We start from the raw sequence: 18,957 nt of genomic DNA on the forward strand, positions 1-18,957 counted from the left end.
GACTTGATTACAGTCTATAAATACCAATATTTAATAATGGGCTCTTCAGTCCACCAGAGAAATGTATAACTTGAGCCAGTGACTGGAAGTTGAAGATAGACAAATACTGAGTGAAATAAGGTGTAAAATTTTAACAGTAAGAGTAGTTAACCCTTGGAACAACTTACCCAGTGTTCACTGACAATTTTTAAATCAAGATTGAATGTTTTTCTAAAAGATCTGCTCTAGGAATGATTTTGTGGAGGCCTGTGTTCTACAGGAGGTCAGACTAGATGATCAGAGTGCTCCCTTCTGGCCTTACAATCTATGAATGCAAAGATTTTTAAACACTTAATATTTGAAACTATTTACTTGAGTTTCAGCTCTGCACATAGTCTGGAACTGTGAACCTGTATTAATCACTGCCATGGGATGGTGGATTCTGACTACCAAGTTCTGTAACTAGACCGTGCATTACATCCTTTCCATTCCAGAAATAACAACAAACATACTACAAGGGGAACATTGGAATCTAATAATAATTATAATAATGCCAATACTGCCCTCTCCCACACACATGTGATCAGAAAAAAAACCCATCCCCAAGAGCAGTATTTATAACTTTACAAAGACATATGAGCAGTTCTCTGGTCAGCCCTTATAAATAGCATTTACATATTAAAATAAATATGCCCACATTGCCATAGTAGCAGGAGGTTTTTTCATTATTTAAAAAAAATATGTTACAAAACAATATCATTAATTTTATATTTCTTGCATAATTTTTTAAAAAATAATAAAAAAAGTCATTTTATAAAATAATACAAAAGTAAATTGATTATAAGAGTGTCCGTTCCTAGCACATGTCCTTGGTTTGTACATTATGATACATCATGAGATGCTGACCTCTAGGAAGTCATGTAATCCTTCACTTCTAATTGGACAAAAAAATCCAGTGCTTTTTTCACCATATGTTGTAAGTCTATGATGTGAAACATTCTCAGCAAGGGTAAGAGTCCTTTTAGCTCTTGGGAAGGGTTCTCAATGCTGGTGTTTATGGCGTTGCTGCTCCCTGCTTCAGGCCACCTTGTGTAACACAGAAAGATTCTGAACAGCCAAGATTGGGCCCTGAAGTTTAGAGGTAATGAGTTTCAGTCAAATGGTGTAAGCAAGAATCTGTTCTTTTTTTTCTTGACACACACTAAGTGTGCACGTGTGCTTGTGAGTGTGCATGTGTGTAAGTGTGCATATCTGCATGAGAATGGAGAAGGTTAAAGAGTTTGGGAGAGAAGCTTAGAGGCTCCCACTCCTTATCTGATCAATCTGCCCTTTCATGGAGAACCCTTTCTAGCTACCACTGCTCAGCATCCCCAGAAGTTTACTGGGCTCCAGGCCCTGTTGCTGTGCCATCTTCTGAACATCAAAACCCATGTGCATGAGGAACTGGATCACATTCATCTCCTGCCCCGTGAACTGGTCCCGGATGGTAGGGCATGAGGGGTTACAGTGGGGCCAGGGACAGCTGTCAATCAGATGGATTGGGCAACCCTTCAAAGGGGCTTTCCCATTTTTGTTGCTGTCATGCAGGCTGCGGTCCCAGCAATGCAGGGCACGGGGTAATGAAGTTCCTTTCACCTGGATGTCTGTCCAGTGACTGCAAAAATCAAACCATACACATTGTATCAGCGGGGTTAGGGTATCAGTATTACCATATTCCCTTTCTTGCTAACTCATGACATTTCATAGACTCTGTGAAGAGAGACACTTACTTGCGCGTAATGATCTCATGAGACAAACAGGCTGGAGCAAAGCTAGCACTGAAAGGAAAGAAACACAGATTAGGTAGGGTGAGAAGGCAAAAAGGTGACTTGTCTCACAGATAATTCCCCCCTGTCCTGGAATTGGCTAGAAGTTCTGCTGTCCCTGGCATGATGCTTGGATACCACAGTGCTGGACATGATATAAGAATCTGAATAGACTAGAACAGGGTGGAGTTTTCAGAAAATGGCACATTTCCATAGCTTATTGGTTGGGTGCATTTATAGGGGCTCATAGGTGCTACAGTGACTCCCATGAAGAGCTGATCTAGCATGAAGTGTCTAAGACATACGAGAGGTTTCATGTCACCCTTTCATCTGTTGCTGGGATGTTTTATGATCAGTGTCTCTTAAAACATCCCAAAAAACTCTGTTCCCGCCTCATTTTTTTTCAGATATGTTAAGAGCATGTTTCCTGATGCAGATTAGGTACAGATACTAAATAAATCACATTGGTATCAAGAGAGCCACTGTGAACCTCCCACAAACCAGCTTATGCAGGACTTCTCTTAGGGAAAAGAACACCCCAGCTTTTCCTACTGCAATACTCACGTCACATCCTTCAGGGTATTTCTTAGCTCCCGGCCCAGATTCTGGATGTAGAGCCACTGCCCCTCCTGGACAGGCTGTCCAGTTAGGTGCACATTATCTACAGTGAGCTGGGCCTCATCAAAGAGCCACTGCACCACAAAGACTGGACCTAGAGGGAAAAAGAATTGGAGAGAGTCTTCATCAGGTTAGCAGCAGTAAATGAAGGAACCGCCTAGGACCAATTTCAGACTCTCAGGCAGGTAGGCCTTTCTTTTTACACTTACATCGAAGAGTGGGATAAATTTTATAGCCAAAAAAGCAATTCCATTCCTCCCCCTCTTTAAACTGCAGTTTGCAGCGTTCAGGAACAATGCCATTCCAATATCTGAAAGACAGCAATGGTGGGGTTAGTGCCATGATGCCACACAGTCTCATTTCGCTTGGAGTATCTCCTATTCACTAGAACACTGGGGCATTTGCTGGTTGCAGTCGGAGAGTCCTCTGTGCACGAATGAAGCAGTGAACACAAAAAACCCTGCACAGAAGAACAGAGCTAACCTTTCTTGATTCAGCTGGAAGGCAAGCAGGTGTGAACAGTACTTTTTAATCAAACATGACTTATAAATGAGAAGGAGGAGAGCTGGGATTTCATTAGCCAATGATACTTTCTGTTCGGAGGTGGACTGGCTGCTCTGATAGGACTTTTCCCGTCACTTGCTTTTATGATCCTAGGGTATGGCACCTACCCCTAGATAACAACCAGATACTCAGTGATGGGAGGATTAGAGAGATGGCATTTTCAGTTTATTAACAGCAACATTCTTCCCTGTGTCTGTCTGGTCACATCAATGTATTGTGTTACTCAGTACAGTGTCTGCAATGTCACACAGTCTCATGAATATGCCTTTGAAATTATGGTTCTTTTATTTAGAAGTAGAAGCTCATCCACAAAGAGTGAGGCATGTGATAGGTATCTTATAAATACAAAAAGGACACAAGGAAGGCAGGAAGAGTGTCATAGAATATCAGGGTTGGAAGGGACCTCATGAGATCATCTAGTCCAACCCCCTGCTCAAAGCAGGACCAATCCTCAATTAAATCATCCAACAGATTTGCCCCATATCCCTAAATGGCCCCCTCAAGGAATGAGCTCACAACCCTGGGTTTAGCAGGCCAATGCTTAAACCACTGAGCTATCCGTCAGAGCCCTGCCTCAGGATTTCTCCTCATCCTTAGCTCTTGGGGAAGGGTAGTTTAGAATATTTTATTGTACCTGATTCCTCTCCTAATAGCTTCTGTTGGGGCACAGGTTATGGTATCAATACAGTCGGTTCTGCGGTACTGTTTATTATCCAGGAACCAGCCAGAATCTGCCAGCCCTCGGACCTGAATCCCTTGATAACCCATCTCCTCCAGCTGCTCTGCTACTCGATCCACATTGAGAAGCACCCCAGTTCCCCCAGCACTGCAATGACAAGATCAGTAATTCAGTCAAAGACCTGAAAGACAGTTACGATACATACTGCTTTCACCGTTTTGATGCATTTGACCAGTCTGTAAGGGCATAATCTAGTCAGCAAGTTATTTCCTCACTTCAGAAATTCTCAGAAATAAAAGCAATCCTAACTAGTTCAGCAACCAAAGGCCATCCATTTTATTTTGTTCTTTCTGGCATAGCTCTTTTCTGTTATTAGCAAGAGCTTTGGCAGCTCAAAATAGAAAGACCCTGGAATTTGGAGACAAAATTTTCCATCTGTTTCTATTGTCTAATATTCTTTCCCCATAAATAAATTCCTCCGAATCAAAAGCTGAGATTCTCCTATAGCCAGTATTTCTACATCATTCCCTATTGCAGCTCCTACAGGAAGAGGCTGAGAAGAGTATTTGTGCGAGCTTTCCGCTACCAGTGCTTCTGCCTCACTCCTCTTAGCACCATCCGCAGGCAGTGTCTGGGAACTAATCTGTAAAGACAGTGCTCCATGGCAGTTGCTCTTTCATATTATTTCTCTCTTCATTGTAGGACAATCTTATGCAGACACTTACCTGCTTCCTGCCAGAAGTAGTACTTTTGCATTACTAAGGCCTTTTCCCACCAGCTCCTTTACTACCTCTTGTATTATGAGGGCTCCCATGAAGGCATATTCATCTGGAAAAGAAAGAGTTCACCATCAATAGGACTGTGATGTGTAGGCTAAAACTTTGTTGAAGAGGCTTCCCTCACACATCCCCATCCCACAGTTGCTCAGGACCCTGAAGGCAGAGAAACTGTTTGCATTGAACAAATTCTACCATACACTGAAATTTACAAATTGTAACCTTGAAGAATGTTAGTCCACATGAAAGTAAGAGCAAGGCAGGTAGGTACTGAGGGCCTTTCCTAGCACAGGCTTTCCCTGGCTTGATCCAGACTTGCTGCATCTTCGGTTGTTCCAGTCCTGAAATTAAGCTGATAGGTTTCAACCTACAGGATTCCAAAGTATGTTACAAAATACATATACAAGGAATTACTCTGCGATGCACCTCCCTCTGAGGTGAGAGACAATAGCTGCATAACTGTTGCACAACAACATTGAACAGCACAATAGGAAGTGAAAAAGAATATTACATCCAATTGAAACTATAGGGGAAATTTAGAAAGGGAGACTATTTCATGATCTCACTTGGAATTTGGCCAGGACACCAGAGCTAATGCCTCTATTCTTGCAAAAACTGTCCTGGGCACCCACAAGTGGTCAGAATATCAATTTCACATCAGTGGAAAGACGACATATCCAGCAGAACAATGGCTGACAGTAGGACATTGGTTCAAGCACTGATTCAGAGGGAAGCATATGTCCTGGTGAATTACTAGTACTACTTCATGCAGCACCTTCGGGTTGATGCTCCTAGCCCTAACCCTAGTTACACCAGGCTGTATCAGGAATAACTTGACCAAAGTCAATGGAGTTTCATCCAGTGTAAGTGAGAAAATAAGCCCCCTTGAGTTTTCTGTAGCGGTCTCGCATCCAAGTACTAATCCTGGTTATCTTTTAAGACTCATCATATCCTGAGGTGGCATGATTCATCTGCAGGATGTTAAAAATTTTTAATTTTATCTGCATAAGGAAATGTCTATCTGTATGTGCCAAGGAGACATCACAATTTTGCACTGTTGTCACAGTGACATTATGCTGATCCAAAACAAAGTATCATCAGGCAACAGCATCATATTATAATGCACAAGTTTTTGTCTTGCAGGCCAAATTGCAAGCAGCTCCTGACCAACAATGGGTGGGCTGCACATCCATTTGGGACAAGAATGAGACTGAATTCATTACACTTATCACTCAGGTCAGCAATATGAGAAGACACATTACAAGCCATGGTGCCCCAGCCACTCCATTTAATTCGCAGTGTATGCAGGGTAGGAGAGGCTTATCTAAAAGGAAAGGCTGCTTCAGGAACTCCAGGTGCAACCTGCAGGGATTAGATGTGCATCTGTGACATCTCTGCATGCAGGGGCTCTGAACCATGTCCCTGCAGGATGTGATGAGGGAAGAGGGATGTTTTATCTGGAGGTTACTTGTTATTCTTTCCTGCTTCTCAGCAGGAAAAAGCTCGTCTCTCATTCACATAATTTCAGAGAAATCAGGCCATATCCTCTAATGTGTGATGATTGTCTGGCAGCCAGCCCATCGGCAGCACTCACTTTTTTCAGATTTGGAAGAGGCACCACTCCAAACATCACTTGAGCAATAGGGGATGAAACTGCAAGAGATGAGAAGTTTGTGAGCACTCATTTTCCCTTTACATACAGAGGGGTGAGGCTGGGGGCAAGGAACTGGAAGGAAATCCTGTGGAGAAGGGAAGGGACCGTTGTTTTTGTTCAATGAGATGCTTATACCACCCCCTTGAATACTCAAAGGAAGGATTACCTCCCATGGCAGTCAGTTACAGTTGCTTTTTTTCCCTTCTGATGTTAGCCTTTTTACTGAAATCTTTTTATTGATCTAATTGAGTAAGGCTACGATTTAATCATGGGTATTTTTAGTAAAAGTCACAGACAGGACACGGGCAAGAAACAAAAAATCACTGCCCGTGAGCTGTCAATCACTTATACCATAAATACCTATTAAATCTTATGGGGGGTGCTGCCTGGGGGGAACCCCAGGGGGCCAGCAGCTGCTCCGGCCGGCCATGGCGGGGGGGGGGGAGGGAGGGAGTCCCAGGGGGAAGCCCTGGGCCAGCCGCTACTCCGGCCGCCCCGGGACCACTGCCAGGAGCTGCGGCTGCTCCTGCCACCTCCGAGACTGCTGCTCAGATGGTCCCCAGGGCCAGCTGCATTGGCCCTGCTCAGACGGTCCCAGGGACCCTGGGGCCACCAGAGCAACAGTCGGTGCGGCTGGCTCTGGGGCTGGGGCCACTCCAGCGGTGGCTGGCTCTGGGGTCGCCCAAGCGGCTGGCTGCAGAGCCACTCCATCAGCAGCCACTGTGGCTGTCCCCAGGGCCTCCTGAGCAGCTGGCTCCGGGGCCAGCTGCTTGGGCAGCCCTGGCATCATCCACACTGGCCACTGCAGAAGTCACGGAGGTTGCAGGAAGTCATGGAATCAGTGACTTCCATGACAAACGTGGAGCCCTAATTATGAGGCATCGTGCTCTAGAGCACAAATCTAAATTCTAATCCTGGCTTTTCCATTGACTTGGGCGGTGTTGGGCAAGTCACTGCCTTTCTTTGTGCTTCAGTTTCCCTTTATGTAAAACGGGGAGAACTCACCTACCCTATGTAATTGCTAAGTATTGTTATTAAATGTCTCTGCAGGAATGGAACTATCTTTCCATCGCTTAGCTTTTTGTCCCCAGCTGCTGCAATAGAAATTGTCACCTGTATCCACTTCTCTTCCCTTCTTGCAGCACTGCAATCCAGAGGCTCTATGTAAGCACAAGCAAGCCAACCTCCCCCTCCTAGGTCTTCCCTCTGAACAGAAGTAGCCATCTGAAGCTCACTGAGAACTGTCAGGCACATCACCAGCCAGAGGACCTGATATGGTATTTCCCAATTTATTCCTTTGGGTGATATCCTCTGGGATCTCCCCAGTTTTTCTTGAGGTTCATCATTAGACCAACCCATGCCTTCAGCTGAATTGGACACAGATCACTCTGGAGCTTGTCAACACCGCTCCTGGGAAAGCTGAAGTGGTAGACAGAGAGAACAATATAGGGTTTTCCCTTTTACCAAGGATTAATTATGTTATCTGCCATTGTAGCACTCCCTGCTCTTGCTGTCCTAGGAAGCAATAGACCGTGTTTGCATGGTCCACTCCCCATTCTTACACCATGTCTGGGGTATAATTCCCTTCCTTTTTCCTCTCATGGTGCCTCTTTGTACATAATTTTTTTAATATAAACTTGTTCCCCTTGGTGCCCCTCCTTACACCATGTTTGCGTTCCACCAGTGCGGATTTTCTTCTGGCTGTGATGACAGGATCCCAGTTCCTGCAGGTGGATGAAAAGAAATATACAAAGGCTGTTCTCAGATTTTAAAGCAATAGGAATGAGCCTGGTGTGGGGGCTCTGGCCGTACAGAAGGGAAACTTACACTGTGATAGCCATTGGTGAAGTGGGACGGAAAAAGAGAAATGTGTCTGTGCCTACATCTTGGTGGATGTGATTTTCAGCCCTTGATTCACATCAGAGGTGAACCCCAGCACTTCAAGAAGCCTTATTACCTTTCATGATAAAAAGGAGCTGTGATACCTACCTAAAAGTACATTCTTCCTAAATTCTGTAAGGTGAATTCCAATACTAGCAATTATAGGATTTGTGTGAATGAGAGAAAGAACCTACATGTACAATCAGCCCTTGGCATAAACAGTGCAAGGGAAGGTAGAGATCCCATAATCCTGTGCTGACTCAGTAACTGTGTGGTCCACAGACATGTGGGGATCCATGGTGTTACCTGCACCTTCTAAGCAGTATTAAAAGAAAATAAAAATTCATTCAATACTTCCCTAATCTTACATCTTCACAAAGGCAGTTGCAGTACAGTAGAACGTCAGAGTTGTGAACACCAGAGTTACAAACTGACCAATCAATCCAGGGCCGTCCCTAGCTATTCTGGGGCCCTACGCAGCCCCCCCACGGGGGTGTGTGTGGGAGGGCAGGCTCTGCGGAGGGAGAATGGGGGGGGGGGTTGTCCCCAGACCTCTGCGGAGGGGGGCAGGGTCGGCTTGGGGGGTAGGGGAGGAACCACCCCCCAGCACTCACCGGCGGCGCAGCTGGGGCCGGGTCTGCACTTCCCGCCACCGATGAGTGCAGGCCCAGCCATACTGCAAAGCTCAGGAGAGTAGGGCGGGGCTGAGGTGGAGCAGGGGCGGGAAGAGGCGGGGCTGGGGTGGGGAAGGGGGACTGGGGGCAGAGCAGGGCGGGGGCTGGAGCAGCATACAGCTGCGCAGGGCACCAGGAAATTTGGTGCCCTAAAGTTCCTGGTGCCCTACACAGCTGCGTACTGGTAAGGACAGCCCTGAGTCAACCACACACCTCATTTGGAGCCAGAAGTACAGGTCTGTCTCATCTTACGCGGGGGTTCCGTTCCACGGTTAGCGCGTAAAGCGAAAACCGCGTATAGCCAAAACCCCACTGAGTTCAATGGTGGGCGAAATCACCCGCACTACAGGTATAGTATTAAAACTGTTGTTTTTCTCTTTTTTATTTTTTTTTTTGCTGACCGTGTAAAGTTGAAATCGCGCATGTTAAATGCGCGTAAGATGCGACAGACCTGTACACAATGAGGCAGCAGCAGAGACAAATAATAAAAAGCAAATACATAAACTACCAAAAAAATAAGGGGAAAGCAACATTTTTCTTCTGTATAGTAAAGTTTCAAAGCTGTATTAAGTCAATGTTCAGGTGTAAACTTTTGAAAGAACAACCATAACACTTTGTTCAGAGTTACAAACATTTCATGAATACCCACCACTCACAAGGTGTTCATAACTCTGAGGTTCTACTGTACATACCAAAGGAATATTATGCAGTTATGAATGGGAATAGAGTGACCAAATGTCTCGATTTTATAGGGACAGTCCCGATTTTTGGGTCTTTTTCTTATATTGGCTCCTATTACCCCCCCCCCCCCCCCCCGTCCCAATTTTTCACACTTGCTGTCTGGTTGCCCTAAATCGGAAGGAAGGTAGGGCCTTCACAAGGCCATATGGGAGGGCAGGTGAGACCCAGAAACTCACAATCTGGTTTCCCATCTGAAGCAGTTTGGGGCCTCCAAGTCATAGGACCAGGCCTATCGGAGATAGATAAACTGATCCAAGTGAATTACATAATAGTGTGTGTGTGTGTCTTTGCAAATACATTCACTGGTGTGTGTCCCTCTGTGAAGGCCTCTCCCCCAAACTACAGTGAAAGAATTTCTTCTGGAAGTTTGACAGGCCAAGACTATTATACAAGAATTATATAAGAGCCTGTTATGATGATTACCCCTTTAAGGACAACAGATGAAATACTGAAGTCCAATGGTTCCAATGAGGCTGGCCAAAGAAGTAGGAGACAGAGACAGATTCTGGCCTCCACTATGACCCATTTATACCATTCTAGTGATGTAATGGGACCTCAATGGCCCTAATGGGAATTCCTCCAACACAAGAGCAGTGTAGAACTGATGTGGGCAGCCCTTCATCATTCTCCTGTGCAGTCTCCAAAAGTAGAGCCATGCCAGAGAGAGAGCTGTGGTTGGTGTATTGAGGGCTGGATGGGGAGTGGCCCAAGTGCAAAGTACTCCAGTTTTTCCCACCTGCAGCTGTGTCTGCCATACATTGAAGCACCCCCTAGGACTATTCTAACTTATGCTGGGAGTTAAGCCACCTCTTAGAGAAGCTCAGAATTAGGGAAGTGAATATGTGATGTATATAACTCACCTTTGCTCCCCACCTCCTGTGCTGCGCCTTCTATGCTGTGCCTCCTGAAAGGTGCAGCATTGAATTTGGCCCACAATCAGGGAGCAGTGAGGTATGAAGCTCAGCAGTCAGAAAAAGGAAAGAGGGGAAGGAAGGTTGGTAATCTGTATTTCTAGGCATTTATCTGAAGCTCTGAGCATCAAGCATCATTCACCCCATTATACAGAGGGGGAGGGATGAAAATAAAAATAAGACACAGGGAAGTCACCAAACAACAAGAATAGGAAAGCACTTAAAGATAAACTGCTGTAATTGCTTCCAGTACTATAGGAAGCTAAGCACAAGAACCCATATCTTCTGGTATAATCTACTTTCACTACCCAGAAGCACGAAGTAGATGGATTCTGGCTGAAAATGGCTAACAGAAAATTCCCCTTGTGGAGGGAAATTCCAGTTGGCATAAAGCCAGCTGAGGCAGGGCCTTCCCCCAGGTTTAGGCAACATGTTAGGAGATGGAGGATACCTATCTTTCTCTTATGCCAGTGCCATAGGTTAAAGCAGCCCATCAGTTGCTCTAATACTGGAGCAGAATCAGGGAGCCAGTTATGAATTGGCCCCTATCCTGCAGTGAGAGGAGTTTGGGCATAGAAAAATTGAGCCTAGATTCACTAAATAAGAGAATGTACCATTAAATGTCAATTTTCAAAACTGATTCTGCTGCTGGTTTTGAGTGGCTCATCCATTATAGGCAGAATTGCTGACTTAGGCCTGGTCTACACTGGGGGGGTGTCGATGTAAGATACGCAACTTCAGCTATGAGAATACCGTAGCTGAAGTCGACATATCTTATTCCGACTTACCTCCCATCCTCACGGCGTGGGATCGACGGCCGTGGCTCCCCCGTCGACTCCGCTACCGCTGCTCGCTCCGGTGGAGTTCCGGAGTCGACAGGGAGCGCGTTCAGAGATCGATATATCGCATCTTAACGAGATGCGATATATCGATCCCCGATAAATCGATCGCTACCCGCCGATATGGCGGGTAGTCTGGATGTACCCTAAGGCTCAGATCTTTCAGCGTAAGGGTAAGGGTCTCAGAGGGAGGAAATCTGTGTGAGCCTCTCCTTGCAGAGATCCCTCCCACCTCATCCCATTGGCGGTGAGGAGTCAGGACAGTGTTTTTCCCTAATCTTGACAGATCCCGGAGAGCCACACTGATGCCTGGGGAGCTGCAGGAAGTCCACATGGTGGCACTGTGTCTCCACTGACTCTAGCTCCTTGGCACATTAGAGCCATGTTACTGTGGTGGTCCCCCTGCCACAGCTCCCTCGGGGACCTCAGAGGGAGGGGAAAGGGAGGGACCCCCCTAGAATATTATATATTTGATTGATCTACACAGGGCTGGAGGAGGGGGGTGATGTGTACCCTGCAACCTACCCACCCAGTGTAGACCTTGGACTACACTTGGAAAGACTCTTGTCTCCCATGTGGTCCTGTAGGGCAATATACAAATCAATGATACTCCATCTGGGATGTGTGCAGTACTGGTCATCTGTAAAATTATATTGCAGAATTAGAGGGGGTTCAAAGAAGGATGACATCTCTGCAAGTGTGCATGCATACTTGTGTATGTTTTCATGTTTTTGCGAGGGCACCTGCATATGCATATTAATTAATGGAAATGTGTATACATGTACAGGCAAATGCATGTATGTGACTTACATTGTGTTAATATCTGAACAGGAACAATTGTGGGGAAGTGACAGTGTATATTGTGAGGAACTCTGCTACAGTAAAAAATCTGTGTATTCCCCCCTTTCTTTTTTTCCCTTTTGTAATTATGTGTAGCGGGTAGATGTAATGTGTAATGGTGTTTCCACCCCCTGCACAGAAAGACTTACCAGTTTTGGTAATGGGCCACTCCTTGGAGCTCATCAGCCTCCTCATTGTATCATAGCGGGTATCACAATTTTCTCTATTAAAGCAATACCATCCCCCTGGGTCATGAGAAAAAAAATATCAAGTCAGTTCCTTGCTGTCATTTTGTTCAGGGAAGGAGTGGCAAAGTATCAGAGAGAGAGAGAGAGATGAACGTGTACAATAGAACATGGGATTCCCAGGCTGAGATGAATGGTGCAAGCAGTGGGTAAAGGAAATGACAGAAAGAAGTAGCTGGATTAAGAAGCTTTAATTAGGGTCAGGGGGGTAGTTAAGATGCCAAGAAATCCACTAAATTGTCAGGCAGCAGAGGCATATGACAAAGTGAGTGCGTCGGGTGGAAGGATGGAGACAGAAGGCAGCCAGCACACACATTTTGCACAGCCTTTGAAGAAAGCAGTTGGATAGCTCTCCCCCATCCCTACTTCTTCATTTACAAAAGAGGCTAAAAAGCTTGATCTGTGCTTAAATAAAAAATAATCCAGGCTCACCTTCCAGGAACAGCAGCCACCTTCTACTGCCTTTTGATTCTTTGAGGTAGTAGCTAAAGAAAAAACAAGCAGAAAGCAGCATTAAATTCATTAGGCAGACTGACTAGCTTAACCACCAGCTCTTTGATACACAAACTCATTATAATATCAAGAGGGTTACATAAAATATTTGGTTAAAGAACAAGAGAAAGAAACAGGAAGGCTGTCAGAAGAGCTCCAAACCGTCTGATCAAAGGGCCTTCCCGGAGATCCTGAGCCAGGCAGATTGGCTTTTATCTCTCTCCAAAATAAATGCATTAAACAAATTCCTAGAATTCCTAAGAATTTCCAGGCAGGAAAGAGTTATTCCACCTGTTGCTTGCTGTGTTTTTAGTAACGACCACGAGGTGGAAGCAGAGTTTGAGTGCTAGACAAAAATGTTCATACTTCGTTTAAATATACATAAAGCAGGAATAGGAGAGGGCCAGCAATCATAATAATAATCACAAAAATAATAATTGGCACTTCTCTGGCTTCTTCCATTAGAGGATCTCAAGGCACTTTACAAGGTGGGTAAGCATTGTCATCCCCACTTATACACACACACATGAAGAACAGCGAGTGCTGGCTCCATGAATTAACTACCTCATGCTGGTGAGGGTAACAATAAAAGAGGGATGAGGATGAGGGTGAGTGATAATGCAGGAGGAGTCAGGATCAAGTAAAATATCCCCAGGCAGATTTCTTTCTTAGGACTCTGTCTCCATGTCATCCTCTCCACCCCTGTGTCTGTGAACTTCTTTGGCTGCTTTGGGGTGTGCCTTTAAATGCTGTGGATTCTAATGGACTTTGGAAAACTACTGATAAATTAAAATGAAGGACATTGACTCTCCCTTCCCCACCCCTCAGGGACTAGTTCCTCAGGGTGGGGAAGCAAGCACTGAAAGCGAGGGATGGGAATGAAGTAGTTCTAGTGAAGTGAATGAAGCAGGATGGGAGAGGAGTATGGAAGAGATGGAGTAAAGGAAAGGGCCGGGAGGCGTGTGGGGTGGGTCATTCCCCGAGAACTTTGGGGATGGTTCCTCGGCATCCCTTTCAGTCCGCAGGAGCCCTCCGAGAGCAGGCTCCAGCCCGCACAGCAGCTTTGGGGCGCGGGATAATGCGGGCGGAATCGTGAAGCCAACCGCGGGGAGGTGAAAGGGCCCCTGTTGTGCGGGAGAGCGACGGGGCCAGGACTCGGGGCTGGGGCTGGGGCTGGGGCTGTGTCGGGAAGGGTGCGCTGCGGGCTCAGGGTCAGGGGAGGCTCGAGCTGGTCTGTGTGCTGGAAAGGATCCCAGCCCCGCACTCACCCGGCCGGGCTGCCGTCGTTGCAGGTGACCGAGCTGTTGAGCAGGAGATGGAGGCGCAGCTCGTGGTGCAGGTTCTGGGCCGAGCAGGGATACAGTGACTGCGCCAGGCTCTTGATCTGAGCCATGAAACTGTCCATGTTGCCTTCCACGGCGGTGAAGTCCAGCGGGAAGCTCTCCACGGGCTGCCCGGTCGCTTCGCTCCGCTCCCGGGCTGCCGCCGCAGCCGCCGGCTGCTGCCCTCGCCGCCTCCAGTTCTTCCTGCCCTCGCCACCGGGGCCCCAGTGCAGCAGTCCCAGGAGCAGCAGCACTTGCACGGTTCCTCTGCCCATCGCGACCCGGAGCCCCCTGCGGGGGAAGGCGCAGAGGAGTTGGGCGCTCGGACGGGCTCTGCCTCCTGTTCCGCTCGGCTGCAGACGGGCGGGGGCTCCGGGTCCCGGAGGAACTAGTCCCTGGGGGCGGGCAGCGCTTGGCGGGCTCTGTCTCCCCCGTGCTGGCCGGAGCTGGGGTCTCTGGCCCGGGCCTGCTCCTGCTGTTCCCAGGGCAGCGCAGGCTCTGGTCGCTCCGCTCAGTCCCGCTCCAATGAGCGGCGAGGGCAGCGCCTGGGCGTAGTTAGCGGGGGCCGGCGGCTGGTGCCCGGGCTCTGCGGCGGGGCTCGGGGGCGCTCGGCTTTTCTTGGCGCACGGACTCGCCTTCTCGTCCCAGAGCAGACGCATGACAGAGGGGCACGGGGAGCCCGCCGGGGGCGCCGCCAGCCCGGGCGCCGCGTGGGGCAGCAGCCGGCCAGCCCCCGCCCTGCCCTCCCCTCCCCTCCGCCCCCTGGGATCCAGGCGGAGGGGGGGCTTTACTGTTTCCTTGCCAGGAGATTCCGGCCTTTGCTCTGCCGGCTCCCGCCCCGCCTCTCCCGTCCTGTCCCGTCCGGGCGATGCGATGCGATGCGCAGCGGGGGGCAGCAGCGGCTCCCCGAGCCAAGGGGCGCTGGGCTCCAGGGCGGGCTGAGCCGGACAGGCCTTTGAAGTGCCCCGCTGCCGGCGCCCGGCCCTCTGTCCCGGCGGGCTCGTTTGCCCTGGGAGAAGTGCCCAGCGGCGACTCACCTCCCGTCCGCGGCTGGGCTCGCTGCCTGGGGCTGCGCGCTCCCGCCCCAGCCCCGCGAGCAGACTCACGGCCTGGGACATGTCCACTGGCTGCTTCGCAAGGGCGCTTCACTGTCCCCGTCCTGCCGCAGGGGCTCGGGTCTGTCCCCCTTCGGGGGCTCTCCGGCCCTGCGCGGCTCTGAACTGCTCCTCCCACTCGTGCACGCTGGCAGGGCTTGCTCGAGCGAGTGTGGCAGCCCGATCCCCGCTCAGGAGCCGCAGGGTTCCCCGGCCGGCTCGGGAGGTTTGATTCGAGTTTGAAACAAAGGCCTCAATGTTTAGGACTGCAGGGGGTGCAGGCGGCCGCTCCCATTGCGCCTCTCTTCCCGCCAGCACCTGCCTGGGGAACAGCAGGGCAGAATGAAATCCCATCCCCACGTGTGACCCAGGAGCCCCCGGCCTCCCCGCCTCCCCGGGCCTGGAGGAACGTGCCCTGCCCAGGCTCTGGGGTAGGGTCCGGAGCTGGAGCTGCAGAACTCACCAGGCTCTGGAGCGGAGGCCGGGGCCGGGGCCAGGGCCAGACCCGGTTCTGTCTCTGGTGCTAGAGCTGAGCAATCCAGAGTGCTAATGGAGTGGGACCCCTTCCGGCCCTGCGCCGGGCGCTAGAGCTTGGGGAGGGAGAAGGGAATGAGCTTGGTGAAGGTGAAGGTTGAGATGGCACCCAGGACAGGTGTTCCTGGTTTTCAAAGGAGAAAGGAACTGCCTTTGGTTAGCTCCGATTCTGCCCCTCCTGTGTCCTCACTAAAGGCCTGTTATATTCAGCAGGGTTTAGGTGTGCAGAGGAGGTACTTTGGTGATTTTGGAATTTCAAAGGAAAACACTTGTTGCATGGAAAGACTACCCAGGCTTATCTCTGAGAGGTGGAATCTCCCCTCCAAGGATGGTCAGTACATCTTTAATTATGGGGGAGGGTGGCTCCTTTGTCTATTTCACTGGAAGTTACCCCAATAGCACTCCCAGAATTTGTTCACATGGTACACAAAACTGAACCTTCTCGTGTCTGCCCCCTCCCCCTAAGGCTCCTCACTGCCTCTCTCCCGGCTGGCTCCCCTGTGTGGGTACTAACTGCAGCTCCCCATACTTGTAAGCAAGGCTTGGTGCACTTTCTGAGCGAGTCCTGCAAGCAGAGAGCTACTGGAATTGGGGCAAGGCCAGGCAGGGCCCTAGGGTTGGGTAACTCTCTGGTGCAGGAGCTGGCCCTATGGCTGCATTGAGGAGGAGCAGAGCTGGCCACCCCCCTGTCCACTCAGGTTTGGCCTCACACCCCCCATGATGGGAGTCATGGGGCCAAAATTGAGTGAGTGGCATTGCAGCCTGGCATATGCAGCACCACTCAGGTTTGGCCCTGTAGCCCCATACCTGAATGGGCAGTGAGGCAGCCAGTGCTGCTCCTTTTTGCTGCTGCTGTGGGGCCAGAACCTACACCAGTGCTTCCACCTGGGGACCTGCCTAGCGCTTGTGCCCTGGGAGCCCCTGCCAATGGTGAGACTGCACATAAGGTGTAGGGCTATGAGCACCTCTGAGTTTTGGTGTCTACTAGATCCTCTCTGCCCCACAGCATCAGCACCCCCCTCCAGCTGTGATATCAGTCATAGCTCTCTGGGCTCTGTTACTCCCTTTGAAGTCTTGACATAGTCCCCAGCTCACTCGAAAGCAAAGGGGCTAGCTCAGGGCAAACCAAAGCTGTCTGTGGAAAAGAGTCAGTGTCAGTGGTCAGCATAGCCCCCAAAACTAGGAAGTGCCAGCTGGGGAGTCTGCGTGGCCAGGCAATCAGAGGGGTGTGACTTCAGTGGGGACCTGAGATCAGTCAGTGGGGGACTGCTCATGTGAGAAAAGGATGCAGGATACAGCCCGTACAGTTCAAATCGAATACAGTACATATACATACAAAAGGAAATTAAAAACACCCAAATCAAATCAGCAACTTTCTTCATGGAGGCACCAGTCATGATTCCATCATGAAGGCTGAGTTCCATTTTGAGAGATTCAACCTCATTGTTCTGTATGAAAACTACAGCGTATCCTCTCTGCACTTCCAGCGTTCACTCTGAGTGCAGAAAACAATTCTTGAGACTTTACAATCTGTAAATCTGTTAGTTTCTTTAAAATAATTTTAAAATGGGTCCTTTAAGATATGTAGCATCTGTATCAGACTTTTATTTGTCCCAAATGATCTTGACAACAGAATGGCACAGACTCATCAAAGCTTCCACATAGTTAAACTTCACTTAAACCTTATCTGTAGGCTACATTTGAAGAAATTTAGGTGTAATTAAGCTAAAGTTATTAATGGCTGTTGTATGTAATTGTTATGATTATATAGGCTACAGGCAAACTCTGGTCAATATCTCAGGTAACTTAAATGGGTCCATTTTGACTCCACTGATCACTCGTCTCCTACAAATCATTTGCATACAGCCAGTGCCGTAACAAGGGCAAGGTGAGTGAGGCACTTGCCTCAGGTGCGCAAAGCTGAGGGGTGCAGAAAAAGACAAATGAAGTTTTTGAATTCTTACTATTTTATGAAAAATGATAATCACATAATATGCACACTGCGCCATGACAAATGTACAATGTAAATGGAAAATAAATAGAATACACCCTACAGTAATTATAAAGCATTGGTTCTCAAACTGGGTTATGTGGGGGGTAGAGAGCCCCAACCCCGGCGCGTGGCTGCAAGTTGCGAGCCCCAATCCCTGCACCGGGCTGTGAGCCCCGACCGTGACACATGGCTGCGAACCCCAACCCCTGTGTGGAGCTGCAGGGCTACGAGCCCCGACTGCTGCGCTGGGCTGTGAGCTCCGACAGGGACGCATGGCTGTGGGCCCCGACCACGACCCTGCGCTGGACTGCGAGCCCCGACCCTAGTGTGCGGCTGTGAGCCCCGACCCGAGCGTGCGGCTGTGACCCTCGACCCCGGGCTGTGAGCCCTGACCCCGACCCCTGCACGCGGCTGTGAGCCCCGACCCTGACCCCTAGGCATGGCTGTGAGCCCTGACCCCTGCGCCAGGCTACAAGCCCCGACCCCGACCCCTGCGCTGGACTGTGAGCCCTGACCCAGGCGCGCGGCTGTGAGCCCTGACCCCGACCCCTGGGTGTGGCTGCGAGCCCTGACCCCGGGCTGCAAGCCCCAACCCCGACCCCTGCACCGGGCTGCATGCCCCGACCCCTGCGCCGGACTGTGAGCCCCGACCCTGACCCTTGTACGGAGCTGCGAGGCTACGAGCCCCAACCGCTACGCCGGGCTGTGAGCTTCGACCCCGACCCCTGTGCCAGACTGTGAGCCCCGACCCCTGCGCTAAACTGCGAGCCCTGAACCCTGTGCCGGACTGTGAGCCCCGACCCCGACCCTAGTGCGTGGCTGCGAGCCCTGACCCCGACCCCTGTGCCAGACTGTGAGCTCCGACCCCGACCTCTGGGAGTGGCTGCGAGCCCTGACCCTGGGCTGCAAGCCCCGACCCCTGCACCGGGCTGCAAGCCCCGACTCCGACCCTTGCGCCGGACTCTGAGCCCCGACCCAGGCACGCGGCTGCGAACCCCGACCCGTGTGGAGCTGTGGGGCTACGAGCCCCGACCGCTGCGCCAGGCTGTGAGCTCCGATCCCGGCAGGGACGCGTGGCTGCAAGCCCTGCCCCCGACCCCTGCACCGGACTGTAAGCCCTGACCTCTGTGCCGGGCTGCAAGCCTCGACCCCTGCACCGGGCTGCAAGCCCCGACCCCTGCACTGGGCTGCAAGCCCCGACCCCTGCGCCGGACTGTGATCCCCATCCCAGGCACGCGGCTGTGAGCCCCGACCCCGACCCCTGTGTGGAGCTGCGGGGCTAGGAGCCCCGACCTCTGCACCAGGCTGTGAGCTCC

At 50.1% G+C, this 18,957-nt stretch overlaps 1 protein-coding gene across 3 annotated transcripts; it reads right to left on the reverse strand.

Moving 5' to 3' along the window:
* Positions 1 to 500: 500 nt before the first annotated feature.
* On the reverse strand, positions 501 to 15,733 carry NOTUM (notum, palmitoleoyl-protein carboxylesterase). Of its 3 annotated transcripts, XM_065563802.1 has the most exons (12): positions 15,578 to 15,727; positions 13,967 to 15,436; positions 12,639 to 12,691; positions 12,111 to 12,206; positions 7,739 to 7,799; positions 6,016 to 6,074; positions 4,371 to 4,473; positions 3,601 to 3,792; positions 2,612 to 2,712; positions 2,349 to 2,496; positions 1,749 to 1,796; positions 501 to 1,633 (listed from the first exon to the last, which is right to left on the reverse strand). In XM_065563802.1, exons 2-12 carry the CDS (start codon positions 15,136 to 15,138, stop codon positions 1,327 to 1,329), a joined length of 2,340 nt encoding a protein of 779 aa, XP_065419874.1. In that variant the 5' UTR covers positions 15,139 to 15,436; positions 15,578 to 15,727; the 3' UTR covers positions 501 to 1,326. The 3 variants fall into 3 exon arrangements, with proteins under 3 accessions (XP_065419874.1, XP_065419875.1, XP_005283132.4); XM_065563803.1 differs by lacking the exon at positions 3,601 to 3,792 and having other exon boundaries at positions 15,578 to 15,733; XM_005283075.5 differs by lacking the exon at positions 15,578 to 15,727 and having other exon boundaries at positions 13,967 to 15,497.
* Between the last annotated feature and the right edge of the window lie 3,224 nt (positions 15,734 to 18,957).

Source organism: Chrysemys picta, chromosome 12 (assembly GCF_011386835.1).
Source record: "Chrysemys picta bellii isolate R12L10 chromosome 12, ASM1138683v2, whole genome shotgun sequence".
NCBI lineage: Eukaryota > Metazoa > Chordata > Testudines > Emydidae > Chrysemys > Chrysemys picta.